Genomic DNA, 18,819 nt, shown 5'->3' on the forward strand with positions numbered 1-18,819 from the left:
GTCTTTGGATACAGATTTCAAAATCAGTTAACTTTAAATATGAATATTATTTTTTCCTTAATCAAATATTTCCAGAACAACAAAGTTGGCTCCTGAACTTCCTTATCCACAAAAGATTATACTGCAATTAATATTTCTGTTTCATTCTATAACCTGTAAGATTATTGACACATCTCATGTTTGCGTCTTTCTTGTAGGTGTTTGCTCGCCGTGCTCTTGGTAAGATCAATGAGCTTAGTCAGCTTGAAAATATGAGCGATTCCTCGTACAACGAAGAAACAAAAAAAGCTTTTAAAGAGTCCACTCTTAAGGTAAACAAACATTTTGTCCTCTTTAAGAAGTAGAGTGTTGGTATGTGCTAGATTTAAGTTGTAATCTCACTAAGATATTCATGGACACAAAAGTCAGGAACCAAAACCTGTAATACTGCCTAGGGCGTTACTTAGAAGTATTGCTGTTATCTTGCTGCAGTTTTATTGTTTGTGATGTTCAGACATGAACGAATGTATTCCCTTTTTATCTTATGCCTATGATCCTGAAACATTGATCATTTAAATCTTAATTTGTGTATAAATGTCTGACTTATTCCCCTATATCCATCTGTATTAAATGTCAATGTTTGAATGCTTTAATGTGTAGTGCATTGTGATGCCTATTACCTTGAAACCAGCAATGTCTCCACCAGAGACAGTAGAGGAGGAGCTGCTGTCCCCCAGTTAGGTGCTGCACTGTCCGTAACATTGGGAATTCTATGACAGGCTGCAGTCCTTCAGCACAAGAAACTTTCTTCTCTCCATAATAACAAACAGTGGGGACCAGACAGCCCTGATTACTACTACACAGGCGAGGCATCTTCTAATTGGAGGTTGTCTATTTATGCCCAGGGATTCAGTGACTGGAGGACAGAATTGACATACTGTATGATCTATGAAATGTGTTTGTAACTATACTATGTTTTTCTTTTCTGATATTCTTTTTGGCATCAGACCAGCTTTTTAGATATAAATCGGGTGAGATAATTGATTCTATCATTCCATGTGTGCCACCAAAATGATACTCATACGCAAGAATGAGCTCACATGACGTCTGGCTGCTCACCTGAACGCTGAATGGCTGCGTCTGTCCAATTTCCATTTTGGCACGCACAGCACGTGTGTGGTCATAATGGTAGTGTTAAATGTAGCCAGGGAAAGACCAGATAATATTGAAGTTTGATTTTGAATTAGAATGTACTGAAAACAGGTCTTAACATATTTAAATTACAATTATATTTTATGTCTTAACTGTTAACTAAGAATATCTTTAAAAATGGCGCAATACCTACAAAAATATTTGCATCCTTTACATGCTTTTAATCAATGTCCTCTTTAGTGATAGTTTTCGTAATATAATACACCAGCCACAGTTTGCATGTTTAATTTTCAGGGATTGGTTTCAAGTAAAGAAAGGTTGCATGTACATTTGTCAAAATTTTCAACACTATAATTGTCCATAACACAGGGTCATGTCAGTTTGGTCAAATAGCTTTTGGCACTTAGGCTGTATGAGTTTGTCCATTGGGTACCATTAGCACCGTCGGACGATGACCACATATACAATCAGATGCTGTTATCACATTTACCGTCCGCTGTGCTTGACATATCATAGATCTTGATTGGGATATATGATCTTTTAGAGCCTATAGACATTCTGGTTTGCGGTCAGTTGATAGTAAAACAGCCTAATTGGCAATGAGAAATGCCTTCTTTGTAGGCATCTTAAAAGTTCTCTTGTTTTTCCTAAATTCATTTACCTTAATTGCCTTTAACTTCCCTACTCCCACATGCTCAGTTGTGTATATTTTTATTTTATAATAGTAGCTTGTAAACTTTTTGTTATTGAGAGGGACATATTTTTTTTTTTTTTGAAACATATTTTTATTCAAATTTTGTCAAAGAGAAATGGTACAGCGTATGTTATGACCATACAACTGATAACAGTCTTAACCACAGGGATTTGTAAAACAAATAGGGTAAAGAATATGGAACCACTACATAAGGAATGGTCCTCAAGTGTAGTCACTTGTGGGTAGACATATGTCAGTAGTATAGTAATTATGAACCCAGAGTACCATAAAGGGAAAGAGGAAAGGGGGAGAGGAAGAGGAAATATCAGGCGATGAAAACATAGGGGAGGAAAATAGAGGGGGGGAGAGAGGGGAGTGTTAGTAGCAGGAAGAACAAAGAAGGAAGAGAAAACAAGTTCCAGTAAGACTCGGCTCAAATAATTTTTTACTGAAGTAGCTAAATCTTTCTTCCATTTTATAAGAAGAGGAATGTGTAGCGGCGAAGTAATCCTGCCACCTATGCCATGTGGAGAGAAATTTGTAAAGGAGATCAGAGAGGGACATATTTTATGCAGTATACTGTTCTTTTTTTATTGTACAGTTTTCAAGGATCATCTATCTGTATAAGACATCACCTTGCAGTACCAAACTAACCAGCAAATGCATACCTTGCAACAAAGTTGTAGTCATTTTCTTACATTCCTTATGAAACGCCTGAAATGCTAATAAAAGGGAATGGTTGTGGTGGTCACTACATTTTTATATTAAGGTGATTAAAGCAAACTTATTTTTAAAGTTCACAAAACATTTTCTTGAATACATAAGAATTAAGGACTGAATATTTTAGAAATCAAAATTAAAAAATATATAAACAACTCCTCTCATATATCTTATTACCACCCTCATTGCCCCCTCTTATATTTTTCATTTCTCTTACGTCCTGTTGGGGGACACTGCGAAACATAGGGGTATAGGTGGTGGTCCCGGGAGTCAGGCACTTAAACAGTTGAATCTGTAAGTGTAGCTCCACCACTGCTATACTCCTCCGACAGGAGGAGAACTCAGTTCCACGGACACGGATTCTAAACGCACACTGGAAGCAGTCACTTTTGATGGAGTATTCCTATTTGGAGCTAGATTAGACCAGCTCATATCTGAAGCAACGGGAGGCAAAGGCCCTTTCTGCCAAACCTAAAAATCCTAGGTTTCGGTCCTTTCGTTCCTTTAACAAGACAAGGATATCCCCAGCCAGAGGGCAGTCAAATGCTCCTTCAAGAAGTAGTTTTTGCAGGGGCCGTGGTTCCTCTAGACACGGAAATTCCAAGCCAATTGAGTCGGCCTCTGCGTAACGCGACTCCAAACCACAGCAATGTGGTGGGAGCATGTCTTCTTGTATTCCAGGACAAATGGCTAGATTTATCAACCGACCCCTTGTCCCGAAGTTGGACGGCTCTTTCAGACCAATCCTAAATTTAAAATCTCTCAATTCTCAGGTCAGAGTACTAAAGTTCAGAATGGAGTCCCTTAGATCGATCATTGCGACCATGGAACAGGGAGAATTCTTAGATTTCCTGGACATAAAGGACGTGTATCTTCATGTTCCCATATGGCAGGAACATCAGCGTTTACTACGATTTGCCATACAAAACGACCATTACCATTTTTGGGCTTTACCCTTTGGTTTAGCCAACGCACCAAGGGTTTTCACCAAGGTGATGGCAGTCATGGCTTCCAGTCTCCGTTCTCAGGGTATCACAGTAATACCTTACTTAGACGATCTGCTTCTCAAAGCTCTGTCTAACGAAATTCTATTCCAGCATCTTCGAACAACCAAATCCTTTTTGGAAGCTGATGGTTGGATAATAAATCGACCAAAGTCCTCCCTGATACCAGCGCAAACAATGCACTTTCTATGCCTGAACTTTGATACCAGGTGTCAGAAGGTATTTCTCCCGGAGGACAAGATTTACTTAATACAGAAAAAAATCAGGGAAATCTTGAAGAAAAGAGAAGTCTCTCTCCGGAACTGTATGAAGCTGCTGGGCACATCGGTTTTCAGTATTCGAAGCAGTAACCTATGCTCAGTTCCATTCGAGAGCTTTTCAGTGGATACTACTACTGCGAAAATGGTCAAAGTCCCTTTTACGACTGGACAGACAGATGATCAGTCTTCCCTCTCCTGTAAGACAATCCCTTGCCTGGTGACTGCTCAGGTCTCACCTCTCCAGAGGTCGATTCTTCCAATTATGGGAGTGGACAGTTGTCACCACAGATGCAAGTCTGTCAGGATGTGGAGGGTTCACCTTAAATCAGAGATTTCAGGGTTCGTGGGACCCTCTGGAAATATCTCTCCCCATGAATGTTCTGGAACTAAGGGCCATCTAGAAGGTGCTAGACCGGGCACAGGTTTTTCCGCAGGGAAACCCAGCCAGAGTGCAATCAGACAATGCATACAGCAGTCGCCTACATAAACCATTAAGGTGGCACTCATAGTGCCAGAGCTGTGAAGAAATCCAACAGGATAATGCTGTGAGCGGACCGACACATTTCTGTCACTTCAGTAATCTACAGTGATCATGTGTGACTAGTGTGAGATGGAAAAACAGCGGCGGCACCCCGCCGCCGCTGCCCTTCTCTCCTGAACCGCTGACTAGATTAGAAAATCTAGTCAGCGGCGCCCTGCAGGTACCGGCGCCCTAGGCAACTGCCTAAGGTTGCCTAATGGGAGCGCCGGGCCTGTACGTAGCCCACACTGCGGGTTTGCGCAAAACCACAGATCTTTTTGTGTTGTGTGATGCACACAGACGTGGTTGGCCTGCCTTCAAGGTGTCTTTATCCTGTTGGATCGCTTCCGCCAGCAAGTTGGCTTATACAAAGGCAGCTAGGCCGGTGCCAGACGGTTTGTCTGCTCACTCAACCAGGGTGGTAGGTGCCTCTTGTGTGGCGCGTCATGGAGCTTCAGCTGAACAGCTGTGCAGGGCTGCTACGTGGTCTTTTGTCCACACTTTTGTGCATCTCAGCATGCTATCTTTGGCTGTAAGGTTTTGCGTGCAGCCGTATCAGAGCATTTTCTCTCTTAGGGGCGACTTTGGTATGTCCCCTAAGTTTCGCAGTGTCCCCCAATAGGACATAAGAGAAAATATGATTTTTGTACTCACCGTAAAATCCCTTTCTTGTAGTCCATTGGGGGACACTGCGCACCCACCCTTGCTCTTAGTTTTATGGGTTGACTTTGTTGTGTTGTGCTGGTTGATTTTACGGTGAATACAAAAATCCTATTTTTCCCCTCTCATGCCTTTCATTTCCTTCCTCATTGCCCTCTCATATATCATTTCCACCCTAATTCCCATATCACTTGCCACTATCCTTTACCTCTCCAGACCCCTGGCATGTCTCATTGCCATCCTTATTTCCCCCTTGTTTTGTATAAATTCCTATCCCTCATTGCTCCCAGGCCCTCTTATAGTGCATTTTGCCACTGCACCACTGAGGGCTCTGCTTCTACATTGCTCCTAGAGGAAGTGAGGAAGTATGAACACTTTCCTTCTCAATATCTATGATTGCCATGCTAGAATGTCTCCCTGCTTAGATGGTACTCTGAGGAGACTGCACACTAGGTAGCCCCTAAGTGTACACCCACTTGTTGAATTTAGTTGCCTCTAACCTTAGTAGGACTAGCACATTGCTAGTCTTTTGGGAAAAACTGTAACTACACATGTATATAAAATTAAATTTGGTACCAGATATGAGTCATGTAATATATTGCCTACACTAGTGTTTTAGGTTGAAATTAATTTCAAATTCTTTCTGTGTTTATTTTAATATGATTTAATGAAGATTTTATTTTGGTGCTATATTTTTGTTATTAGGCTCTGATTCTGTTATTTGTAAGCACATATAGAAAGTGACTGCATATTTATAAAGGAGGTTCAGGTACAGTCATTGTTTATTCAATAGTAGGCAAACCTTTCCTTTTCAGTTTTTATTATATGTTTGTTTTATTATCAATCTGTACAAGAAAGAGGAGAAAAAGAAAAGCCAAGTTATGATAAATGAAGTGGGAATCTTGTCCCGGAGTCTTGCAGACGGCCTACATGATGTCCGTAAATCTTATACTGTATCATTAGTTTTTCAGGGACTTTATGTATGTTTCAGTTTTCTACAACCTAGTACATTCTAGCGATCAATAATGTGATCCTTGAATACTGTCATGTACAGTAATGATATTTTATAGGATTAACTTATTGTAATTCTTCATCAGATGGCAGTAATGATCTTCAAAAGAGCAGTGTTCGAATCCAGAAGAAAACCAAAGGGCATACTTCGTCCAAAGCTAAAGAATAACTTAAAAGAATTAGAAAAGGTTGGTTTTGGAGCATATGTTTATAATAATTTATTTACAATGTATCTAATGTTTATTATTAATGATTTTATTATAGAGAAAAATGACTAAGCAATTTTGTAGATGAATTTTGTCTACGTAGATATTCTATTGAATAAAATATATATACCTAGGTACCAACATCTAATCAGTTTTCTAGTTTGTGTCCAAGTGACAACCCGACAACACGTGAATAAAAATACAATATCAACTACTTACATGTTTTGTCTGCAAGTGCAAGTACAATGTTGCTTATTTCATAGCATAACAATGTTAATTAGATTTTGATCAATTTGGCAGAATTATATCAGAAGACAATGCTCATGGTTTACATTGAAATATGTATACTCTCTGTAAGCGCTCTGCCTATCCTCTATGAAGTTAAAACGCCACCCAAATTATTCTACAACTTTACAACATATGGGTACAGGTGCAAAATTCCATACACAACAATATATGGCAAAATGAGGATGTCAGAGGTTATGAAAATATATAACTGAATATTACAACATGAAGGATAAAATGTCCTTTCTTTTCCATAAGTTCACTTGTTTCTCTCTGTAAAGCAGTGATAAACATAACATTCCACCAATGAGATGATCCTATAGGAATGTTTTTGATGATCCTCTTCTGAGTCTCCAACACAGAAAGTTTTTCCAATTCTATACAAAAGAGAATGGAAAAAAAGTAATATGGTGTAGTACTTAATGGTATAAACAAAATGCACTTTCCACCATACCTTTAAGGACTATAACCGTGGAGGAGATTTGCATGTGCGTGACAGTAGCCATCTTGGTACTCTCAAGGGAGAGCTGACAGTCTGTGATGAGCGGTTTAACACATCTGTGTCACATGTAGGGAGCACTTTGCTCTAGTGACCGTATCATTGTGAAGAGGAATGAGTGTGGGCTAATAATGAATCCAGGGCTGTATGATTCCATGACCATCCTTCACAACTTGTGGAGCAATGTGGCATAATTAGAGGAATTGGAAGGGAGGAAACCCCCATTCTATTGGCTACTTTATGTTATATTTGATGTAAGTGCTACTACATGCAGTGACAGTAAAGAATCTCCTGCACGGTTATAGTCCTTATGGTTTATTTATTTGTAATACACAAAATGTTTCCTCCCCACAGCACCTTTATTAAGCAATATATGAGCTAGGTAACATACCAATTTAATATACTGTTTTAATTCCAGTTATCATGGCCTCGTACGAACACTGAACGACTTCTGGTAGAGATGTTTGGAAACAATGCTGCCCAGTTCCTTGCTATTCTAGAAGCCTTGACAGATAGTAATAGACGAGTGTTACAGGCCGGACCTCCAGTACCTGATGAACCAGAGATATATGACGTGATCGCAGAGCTTTTTTTTGCAGGCATGGATATCCTTTCAGGTATCATTAATTTTATAATGTGCAAAAAGGAAAATGTAATTATATATTTATAACAAGTACGTATTCTTAAAGCCATTACTATTTAAACATATGTTATTTACCTATATTAGTGTCATTTGCATATTATACAGAAGTAGAAACAAATGGCATCCAAATAAGTCTTACAAGTAACACATCGTGATAAGCTTTGTGTAGAAATAAAATATAGTATGATATTACAAGGTCATCCTTGCTGAGCTGTTCATTGTTCTCTTATATAATGTATAAATACAGATGCAAGGACACATAAAGCTTGGTGAATATTTTTTCTGCATAGCCTTATTGACTTTTTGGGTTAATGTGGCATGCTGTCCTAGTTCCTGTGACTTCTACCACCACTATTGTAATGATGCTCTAAATTAAAGGGTTTACTTTACCTTTTATTACATAATGATTTCTTTCCTGTTCTGTAACTTGTTTTTCTTTCTATTGTCCTTATTGTCATTCACAACACATCAGCAGTTTTATAATATACACAGTTTCATTCATTATTTCTGCTTATTTTATTGTACCCTGTGTACTACCATGCGTTTTGTGCTGAAACGAGCGTACTGTTCACTAAACGAGCTGTAGTATCTATAGCACCGAATGTAAGGTTGTATAAACACCAAAATAAAATAATTGATTTCTTTTTTTATATTTATATATATATTTTGTATCAGGTGGAGGAAACAAAGCTGAGCGTGGTACTGCGGGTAATCACCAGAGCGAGCTGTGTAAATTGTTGACAGAGTCCCCTCTTCTGGAGCTAGCAGTGGAGGGTGAGGTTTTTGATGTACAAAGTCTGTAATGTTATATAATTACCTGTAGTTCTAGACACCATTGGTCCAATGTTTTTCAAAAAAACACTGAAGATCTGCTCGTAATCTGTGGCAAACTGCAAGCTACACCATTCTTTTTGACGGAGCAGTATTCTTTCTGTATACAAAGTTCTCACTCAGGGTATATGGTGACCATGCACAGACTAACCATTTTCATTAACATTGTGGTGCCGATTTTCTTTACTTGCAATGTCCTAATGCCAATCGTTTCTCTATGGCAGTAGAACTCAAATGTTAAGATGTTGTGAGATAGCCATGTGATAACACAGGTCAATGTTAAATCAGTGCACTCAATAATATCTCAAAACATTACAAAGTATGAGTACACTTAGAAAAATGTACAGCATAGCAACATGTTTTCAGTTGACAGTGAACCATAGTCCACTGCAGAGATTGTAAGACCGCTACCATCACACCAATTGTTACCTTATAGGGAACCGTAGTTCAATGCAGAGCTTGCAAGATCGTGACCATCACTAACAATTGTTACCTTATAGGAACCATAGTCCACTGCATAGCTTGTAAGATCATCACCTTCACACCAATTGATAATCACTAAACTCTGGGTATAGAATTTTAGTACTTTGTGATCTCTGATGTGTTATTTTCATTAATACAAGCACAAAGGTATTATTTAGCAATTGATGACAGCTCTGTAGCCACAAACTTTTGCGCAATATCTTCTACAGAAAGTTAACAAGGTGATCATTTTCTGTAACATGGTAACATGTTCGTCAACAAAGTAAAAAAAAATCTATTTTGTGTAAGTTCTTCTGAAAAAGTATTAAAAAAAAAGTGTATTCTTTATCGATTCATTTGTTCGCTGTTGCACTCTTTAGCAAATATAGATGATAGTATCACATACCTATAGTAGTTTATTTGTTCCCTGTGGGTATTTATTTTAGTGAGTTCCAACACTCAACAAGTTGGTCCTTAAGCATTTGGGTTATTGTACTAAAATGTTCCTTCTGCCACCTGTGCAAATACATTTTATGACCTCATATACACTAAGATTTTCATTGTACCTACTCTGTGTACTTCATCTAAAATTGCATGCATAGATAAAAGTCTGTTTTGTCATTCAGGAATACTGCAGACTTATAACGGCATAAATCCAAATCCTCATCTGTACTTCATTTGTACAATGCTGTGGTTGAATGTTATACATATATTATCTCCGTCTCTAGTCAAAGAAGCAGACAATAAAAGCAAAAGTGCATGTAACATGACTGATGGCTTAATTGTGTTCAGTAAGATAAATATACTGCAATAGGCAAGAAATAAATCATTCAAAAACAAATGTTCGCCAAGCATCCTAGAAGATTCACAAGATTCCAGACACAGCCAGAGGCAGCATAACATTGTTTAAAATTAGTTTAAATGTTCCCACTGCCATATGCAATTCATACTGTGACTGATGGTATATTAATAACAAAGTCTTGAAATGCAATAGTGCTATCTTTGTATTTTGGAGATGTACCTAGTTTTTTCCTCTTGTATGTTCTTGTCTGTTTTAGAAAACAATGCTGTGTCTGCAGAAGCTGCTGTGAAGTTTTCAAAGTTGGCGTTTAGTTATGAAAACTGGGATATATTTGATGCCATTATAACCCCATTGTATGCATTTCTAAAGGTAGTATATGAAACATCACTTAAGTTTACAAATAACATTTTATATTGTTTTAATTATTATTTTCTATGTCATGTCAGAAATGTGCAAAATTTATAGCTTGTTCACACTGGGGTATTTGTCCATGTGAGCTCTGTTCTCATCTAGTACAATCCATGCTTAACAGGATTGACATAAGCAGACTAATCCATAACCCCTACTTGAATACATACATGTGCAAAACTGACCTCAGACTGCAAAAGTAAAAAAATGCTTCTTGCTGTATGTTCAATCCTTGTGGAAAGCAAAGCACCAGTGGAAAACACGCCTATCTGAATGGGCCCTAATTTTTGTGTTTCTTTTTTGTCTTTATAAATACCTTTTAATATTTATAAATTAATACTCAATGTTATGCAACTTTGCTGCAATGTTCAACACTCTGTACACTATTGTAAAAATACAAGGAGAGCAAAGCATACAAAAAACTTTTCACCTGGGCAAAACCATGTTGCATTGGAGGGGGAGCTAAATTTAAAATATGGCGACAGATTTATATTTGGGTAGGGAATTTCCTAGATCAACTTCAAATTTCTTTGTAAAAATAAAGCTATCAAGTATTTGTGTGCTACATGAAAAAAACAGCCAGTATTTAACTTATGGGTAAAATAATAAGCTAAATTGCACCCCTTGCATTGTAACATGGTTTGTCCAGGAGCAAATTTACTCCTTTTTTTTTTGCTTTGCTCTCCTTAATGACTCGGTCCCAGTATGTGTTCTGCTTATTATTGGTCCATTTGCAATAGCGTACATTATGTACATATCCTTGCAGCATTAAACATTTCTATTCTATATTCATCGTTTGCATGGCAATATACACTAAAAATCAACACCGTGATTGGACATTACAGTATGTAAGGATGTCTGTGGTAACCATGTTGATTATATTAGGCTCAGAATGGCACAAAGTGGAAGAAAGAAGAAATGGATCTCAGGATACTACTTGCTGCTGAACCATTGTTGTCAGGGAAAAAGCTTAGTCACAGTATACAAGCTAGAGACGACTGCACCGACATAGCTCAGATTCCCGACTATCTGCGAATTGTTGGACTTCAAGGTGGGTGACGTATGATACAAAATTGTTCTTTTATTACTTCCTTTATTCAAGTGCCAAATTGTACATGCCCTATAAACACAATTTAATGTGTGGAATGCTTGCGTTATTATTGTATGGTAATAATGTTTTGCAGTTTTGAATGTTCTGAATTTTCATATAAAAAATGGTGTTATTGATAGGTTTCACCTTTGTATGTATTCTTTGCTCTGCTTAGAGCACTGGCCAGGGAACAGGGGTAAATTACCCCAAATGGGGTAAAAATGAAATTCCTGGGGGTAATGCTGCTGATTCACATGCTGGTCAGTTGGATTGTAGACCCCTTTAAATGTGAAATTGCTGTTGTACCAGAAGAGCCTCAAGAGTTGGCAGAGGCACTTCTTGAGCTTCTAGGCAATAATGAAGCACGTATTGCATTTGAAAACAAAGCAGATCTGTCATATTTTTGGATATCAACAGCTGCAGAGGCATTCAAAATTGCACATGAGGAGGCAGTCAAAAAGTTGCTGCCTTTTGCAACAACCTACCTTTGTGAACAAGGATTTTCCACTCTAACAAACATAAAAACAAAGCAGAGAAATCGATTGGACGCTGAAGACTGTATCCAACTTGTTCTGACATCAAAATTCCCCAATATTGATGCTCTCGTATCAAAAATGAAGCAACATCATTTCTCCAAATCCTGAAGTTTTGAAGTTGAAGCTTTCAAAGAAATTTTGAAGATTCAATAAAATTTTGAATTCCAATAATTAATAATATATGATTACCTTCCTTTCAAATCAAGGGGGTAACGTCGGTGTATCTAAATATATTTGGGGGTAAAATGTAAAAAAGTTCCCTGACCCCTGGCTTAGAGAAACGTCTTGCTGCAACAGCATTATGTTGCCACCAGATGTCAGCCTTATCAAGGAAACAAAATAAAGTTCCACTAGACTCTTTCAACTTCTGTAATATATTCCCTTTTGAAGATTTTGCATAGTATTTTAGCCCTTTCTAAAATTCTGTTTTTACTATACAAATGAAATGAGTTATTTTAAGGTAAAAAGTCAAGAGTAGTAAGGTGAAGATTGCTCATTAAAGCATGGTATGTGCTTCTAGTCAAACTGATTAACGTTTTCTCTTCGGAGGGGATAACCCGACGAGTTAAAATATGCATGAGATTTCTTTGTGATTATGCAGCTTAAAACTTTAAACAATATTCATAATCAGTACACTCTCCATGTGTGTATTAGTGATTTGATAGGGGTTTTGTGCTTATTTATTGAACAAGATGCATGCAAACAAAGCACCAAACTGTGCTAATATTTTCTTATAGCTCTCCATAAATATCCATCTATCACAAAGGTTCTGAACAACAAATACAGTTCCAAATGAAAGGGTCACTAGGTACACGAAGAACCGTGTCACATGTTATAGGCAGTTATTATTTAGGAATATATTAAGGACATCAATATCTGTGCCTACACATTGTGAAGTAAGAACGTGTTTACAAACAACATTAGAAAGACATGTCAATATATAAATATTTAATGTATACATTGCTATTATTGTCATTGAATAAATACAACAAACCATATTCTATTGTTTAATGTGTTGGTTGTTTTACATTTGTGGTGGCAGGTGAATCTGTAGAAGGCAAGTCACCAGATGATAACATAACGTTGGCGGAGACGCTGTTTGCCTGTGTGTATAACTCTTTACAGGTATTGTGCAATTTTTAATGACCTTCTTACGATATTTTGACAGCATTAAGCAGGGTAGTAGACACATAGAAAACTCCTTTAAATCAGACGAGATCTGATTTATGTTTTGCAAAGAAAGTAAGCAACATTACTAACACAACCAGCGTACCCCATTATTTTTTATTTGTATGAGGCCATAAGGATACCTGCAGTAACAGATATATGCATGGGGACGTTAACACCAAAAAGAAAACAGACGCTCATTTTATTTTTCACAAAAGAATCTGAAATTTAAATGAGAAATGATTGAAAGCTGTGAGTGATAGCTAATCCATTAAAGTATGCGTCACTGCAAACAGTCAATAACACTGACAAGAAATCAGTGAAACTTGACAAGTTTTGTCTAGGTCTGCATATGAATCAATCACAGGGATGGCTTTCTGTACTGTAACTGGGGATTGACATTCCTCTGCTATTGTGTGGGGACACAATGCTTTGTTGGTCAATATCCATTGTTTATTAAAAACATAAAAATATAAAAGAACTACTTTTTGTATTTGGGTAACACACAAGGGAAAATACTTGTATATCCCATGCACTATATGTACAATATAAAAAATAAGATTATTTTTTTTTAACATAAGAATATTTAATTTGTTTATGAAAGACCTTTTTAAGATATGTTGATATACTTACAGAATGCAACACAACTGTGCACAATTCTTTTTTAGTTGAGTGCAATGATTCTGTTTGTTCCTATTGGCCATATGAACAGTTGTGACATCACCATATCCTACTTGCAGCCATATGGATCTGTAAAGGTGCCGAGAGGTGCACCCAACCTTGGCTGGATCCTTGCTTTGTTGCTTTAATCCCATGTATATCTGTACTGACATAGAGTAAGTGTTAGATCCAGGAATGAAACGCTTTCGGTATTGAAATGTCCCTGTTTCTCACTAAGCCCTTAATTTGTATTGGTTTTGAAATCCTACATGTCTGGGATGCATTCGCTTTCCACCTCTAGCCTTTTTTCTTTGGCTGCTTGTCAAAGGTCACTTGCGGAGATGGAGGTCTAGATCTTTTATAGTACATGGGGACATCTTTTTGTAATTGTTTTTTTTTTTTTACACATAAGAGATTTCAGCGTTCTTTTCATCATGTTTATTTAGAACTAATTGCTGTTAAATACTTTCTGTTATTTATTTTACATTTTTTTTTTCAGGAAGTTCAGCCTGATAGAGATATCGTCATTGACGTTATCTTATTTCTATGGCACAAATGCAAAACGGGCATGCAGCGGATTCATTCTTTTGCAGTGGATGGGTCTAAATTTGTACAGAAATGTGAAATGAATAGCAAGGTGCGTTTAAGTAATTTTACAATAGTTATATTGAGGTAGTATTTATAGGTGTTTTCCACCTTTTGATTTCCTTTGTTTAAATAGCGTTCCTTCCCCATAATTTTATTTTGGTGGGGGTCCCTTCACTGGAATCCCCACCATTCGTTCTGTTGAGCAGGGTATTTTGATTCAAGCAGGACTCAGAATGAGGCTTCAGCAATACTTTGGCATTTTTGGAGGAGAAAGGGATCTAGTGCATTGGCTCAAATTGAACGTTGTCTGCTGGCTGGAGCCTTCATAATTCAGCAGCCAGCTGGCTTTAATTTCCAGGTGCTGTATTGGATTCCTCCCTGCTCTTGAGCTGCCTGAGACTTGTCAAATGTTTTCAGCAGGGATCCTGCTATGTAGAAGAAAATATGGGCACCAATGTATGTTTGTACTTTTTGATAATAAACTGCTATGACTACATCATATTGAAATATAACATGCATATTTATTAATTAATCCCAACCACTGTAGATTTTGGGGTATATCGCACAAGCCTCTTTCATAGATAAAAGCCTTTGTTTGACTAATGTTATTAATTGACTCCTTCCAATCGTGTTTTACTTTAATTCCACCATACAATTATTCTCATTCCAGTATACAATGTCACTTCAATGTAAATATTGTATTTTAATAATTCAGCTAACTGCACTATTATCATTAGAATCCTGGTTGTAGGATACATACATATTTTTAGCATATTATGTTATTGCATTGCAAATAATTACAATTCAGAACATGAGATATTATAAACACATAAAATGGTACCTTGTAGCATTTTTGTCATAGCCCAATTTAAAACATTTTAATGTCGATGGCTGATCTGAGTGGCTTGAGGGAAGTAGTGCATCTTACTCCACGAATATGCTTGATGTTTCATCCTCCGCTTAGACTGGCCTGATCATTGTTATTATTTTGGATTCCAGGCGTGTGGTGCTAACACCATTTTTTCTACTTAATCTCCAAATATAGAGCCTGAAGCAAAACTTGCCTTTAAACACATTGCCGTTTTGAATTATGCCGACAAATTCACCATATATCTAGCGTTTTGCTAGAAAGGCAAGTAAGTACATTTACTCCCATGAGTTCAGGCACAACGGAGTTTGTGAAAGAGGATGGCGATAGTGGAAATTAATGTAAAAGCACACATAAAGAGAAGTTCAAATAACAGATAATAGGGTGCAAGGAAAGCATCAGCCATGTTTAGATACAAGCCATATGTGGGAAATCCTGTCCTGATCTACATGTAACGGAGAATCACAATGTATTGTCCTATTAAAAACGTACTCACTTGATTAATTAATCAGTTATATCCAGTGTAAACACCTTTCCTTTGTTTCCTCTAGTGGATCTACATTCTTTGTCTCATCTATGAAGTGATGCAACAATCAAATATTATATATACAGATGCTGTAATACTGGGAGAAGCTGCCCTAAAATTAGCAGGGATTGCTGAAAATATGGCTGATGCCATCGTTAGGTCTGGAAACAAGTCAGGTAAAACTGCTACTTAATCTTCTTTGGCATGCTAGAAAAAGGTAAGCGCTTTAATGAAGAAGCCACCAAGAATAAATTGCATGCTCTAGGTTAAAAGCAGCAAATTGGTAAATAGCAAAGTTGAAAACAATGTTGATGGTGCTTAATGCAAAACAGATTGCTAGAAACCAGTGAGCGTCCTTAGCTGAGCAGAATAATAAATATAGTTATATTTTTAATTTATGCTTGGGAAATAAAAAAAAATGTGAAAGAATAAAGTTGTCCTCTGAGACAATGTCTAATTAACAGAAATATGATCTGCAATACAATTAGTGAAAAGGGGATTATAACCAGTTTTCAAGTGAAAGATAGTAGTGGAAACCATCTGTATTGGAAAAAACAGATCTGCCTTAAATAAAACTAGAGAGGTTTGCCACAGACTACTAAAAGAGGAGTTAGGTATTTAGCTGGCAGTCTGCAGAGAAAGTCTGCAAACAGCGTTACACATTTGTACAGTAGTTCACCTAAGTTAAAGAGATACAGGTGGAGGATATATGTGTGGCAGAATAATAGTAAAGTAACTTGCATGGTTTGAAATGGTTTGTAGCTCTTTCCAAAGTTAGCAGCAGGCTGACAGGGTTGGTCTGCACTGAGGCTAATCAAAACACAACACCTGCAGGGAACTTCTTTTTAAAGGCAAGATGGGAGTGTCATCTGTCCACCAAACTAGGCAGTGGGAGGAGTGTAAGGTGTTTAAACATCCATGTTTTCATTATGTTGTGTGACCAAAGCAGATAGTGGCTGGTGTCTAGGAAACTGGTCTCTCTTACTTTAGTGTAAGGGTTACAAGAAAAGTGTATGCAACTTTATGTTATAAGTTACTTTCGGCCAATAAAAGCAAAGTAAAAGCAAGAAGGTGTTCGTGTGTGCATCAGCTAAAGTGTGCCTGTGTCACATATGTAAGAAGTCCATTCCACTATTTAGTAATATTTCTATCGTGGACACTACATACATACCAAAAGTTTCCATGGCCAAAGAGGGATAATAAAACAACCCAATAACACTTTTTTAAGCACCCATCACAAACCCCAAGCACAGCAGTGTACTTTGGGAGGAAAAAGGGACAAAGGGATTTGGGTCCAAAAAGAGGATGGTCTCTTCAAAAGAACAGCTGGGGAGATATGATATAATATATATCAATAGAGGATATCAAGTAATATGTATATAACTAACATCTTGTGAGGATCCACCACAATACCACCTACAAGCGACAGGTGGTAGTGCAACGTCAGCACTCACAACTAATTATTGTTTTTCACTTACTGCAATCAGGGCTTTGCTAAAGGTCATGTCAATTAGGACCTCACATGTATGGAGCCTTTATAAGACCCTCACTCCTACCAGTCTTTGTACGAGTGTAGTTGGAATTTTGTTTTTCTGCTGAGGCTTCAAAGAGTCTTGTTTTATTTGCCTGTTTATCAGCTTCGGCTTAATCCCTAAAAAAATCTACATTCTCCAACCCATCGACTTCAGTGTGAGGATCCGCTGCAATATTAGATACAGATGACAGGTGGCAGTGCACCCCCAACACTGACAACTGCAACATGTGAATATCTGCCACAATACTAGCCACAGACTAAGAGATCTCACCTGTATGCAGCCTTTATAAGGCCTTCATTCCTACCAGCCTTTTCATGAGCAAAGTTGCAATTTTGTTTCTCTACTGGTCCATGTTTTGTGTGCCTGTTAATCGACTTCAGCTTCATCCCTCACGATTCTACATTCTCCTATTGACTAGGGATTCTTCCCTCAAAATTTAGTCTTAATCTTGGTCCCACACAAAGCAGCAGGAACATGTAAGATGAGGTGGTTGGGAGGTCTTTTGTCCAACTGTCAGTGTCTGCATGTTATTGTGAGTCTGTGTCAGTCACTGTCAGCCTGCATCTGTGTAAATTTGTATCCGTTGTGTCAGTCTATGTCAATGTGGACCCGTGTGTTAAGGAATATTTTTTTTAATTAAAACTGTTATTGTGAAAAATAATGTGCCACTTACTGTAAAATATAATAGATATTAGAACTTTTATGGAGTTCTGTGTCCTATTATAATGTACTTTCTTTTTACAATTTACAGTAGGGGGAACATTAACCCATATCGAACACCTCCACCTTTTTTTGTCTTACACATGTACGTTTATCCTGTAGACAAGCGCTGTATGTTACTGGTTAGCTGAAATCGGCTGATTGCCACATAGAAGTTTTCATTCCTTTTATTTCTGTGTACAAATGAGTACAATTTTCCACCCAACCATTAAATATGAATGCATACTTTTTTTTCTTTTTTGTTGTATGAGATGATCTGATATCTGGGACATTTATTTGAAATGACTATAAATTAGACACATAGTTGTCAAAATTTACAGCTGGTTTTCTAGTCATTTGGGGCTTGACTTATGTTCGGATTTACGTCCATTTGGGCAATGTATCTTGCGTGACAGCTCTGCGCATGCTCAGAAATGGACATTACGCCTTTGAACGCAACTGCATGCAATTCATATCTGAGTGCAAATGACTGTCTATGATTTGCGAAGTGGAACGGGGAAGGAAGGAGCGTACTAACGTAGGCCATGTATTGTAAGGGGCATTGCGATGCAGGTGCGGCTGATTCAAGACTTATGTTTGCTGTGAGTACGTTTTCACCCATATCTTTTGAACACACTGTAAACACACTTTTGAACAGGTGTAAATGCTGACTGATAGTGATTACAAAGTATACATTCCACTAGCTATCCTAGAACTACTGTATACATCTAAGACTATAAAAATACATTGTATGTACAGTATGCACTGAAGTATCATTTGTGTATTTAATGTTAAAAAAGTACAAAAGAGTAAAAACATAATATGTTTGAAAATAAATACTTATAGAAATGATTATGCTGTTAAAAATTGTTATGATCAAATTTTTCTTTATGCGTACTGATGTGAGATTTTATTGTACTTACACATGTGCGTATACTGCAGTCTGTTCTCTGTGTCTACGTACTGCAAGTAATGTTTAGGCAGAGGGTACTTCCACCCAGATTAAAACTGAAA

At 37.4% G+C, this 18,819-nt stretch overlaps 1 protein-coding gene across 1 annotated transcript in view; it reads left to right on the forward strand.

Moving 5' to 3' along the window:
* CFAP54 (cilia and flagella associated protein 54) overlaps positions 1-18,819 on the forward strand; it is a 234,432-nt gene that overhangs the window by 23,095 nt on the left and 192,518 nt on the right. Inside the window, exons 7-15 of the mRNA XM_075205979.1 lie at positions 198-311; positions 6,087-6,188; positions 7,409-7,607; positions 8,309-8,407; positions 9,985-10,097; positions 11,022-11,187; positions 12,805-12,887; positions 14,089-14,226; positions 15,597-15,747. Of these exons, the coding sequence (XP_075062080.1) occupies positions 198-311; positions 6,087-6,188; positions 7,409-7,607; positions 8,309-8,407; positions 9,985-10,097; positions 11,022-11,187; positions 12,805-12,887; positions 14,089-14,226; positions 15,597-15,747 (1,165 nt within the window). The remainder of the gene's footprint in view (positions 1-197; positions 312-6,086; positions 6,189-7,408; positions 7,608-8,308; positions 8,408-9,984; positions 10,098-11,021; positions 11,188-12,804; positions 12,888-14,088; positions 14,227-15,596; positions 15,748-18,819) is intronic.

Source organism: Mixophyes fleayi, chromosome 4, assembly GCF_038048845.1.
Source record: "Mixophyes fleayi isolate aMixFle1 chromosome 4, aMixFle1.hap1, whole genome shotgun sequence".
In the NCBI taxonomy this organism is placed as follows: domain Eukaryota; kingdom Metazoa; phylum Chordata; class Amphibia; order Anura; family Limnodynastidae; genus Mixophyes; species Mixophyes fleayi.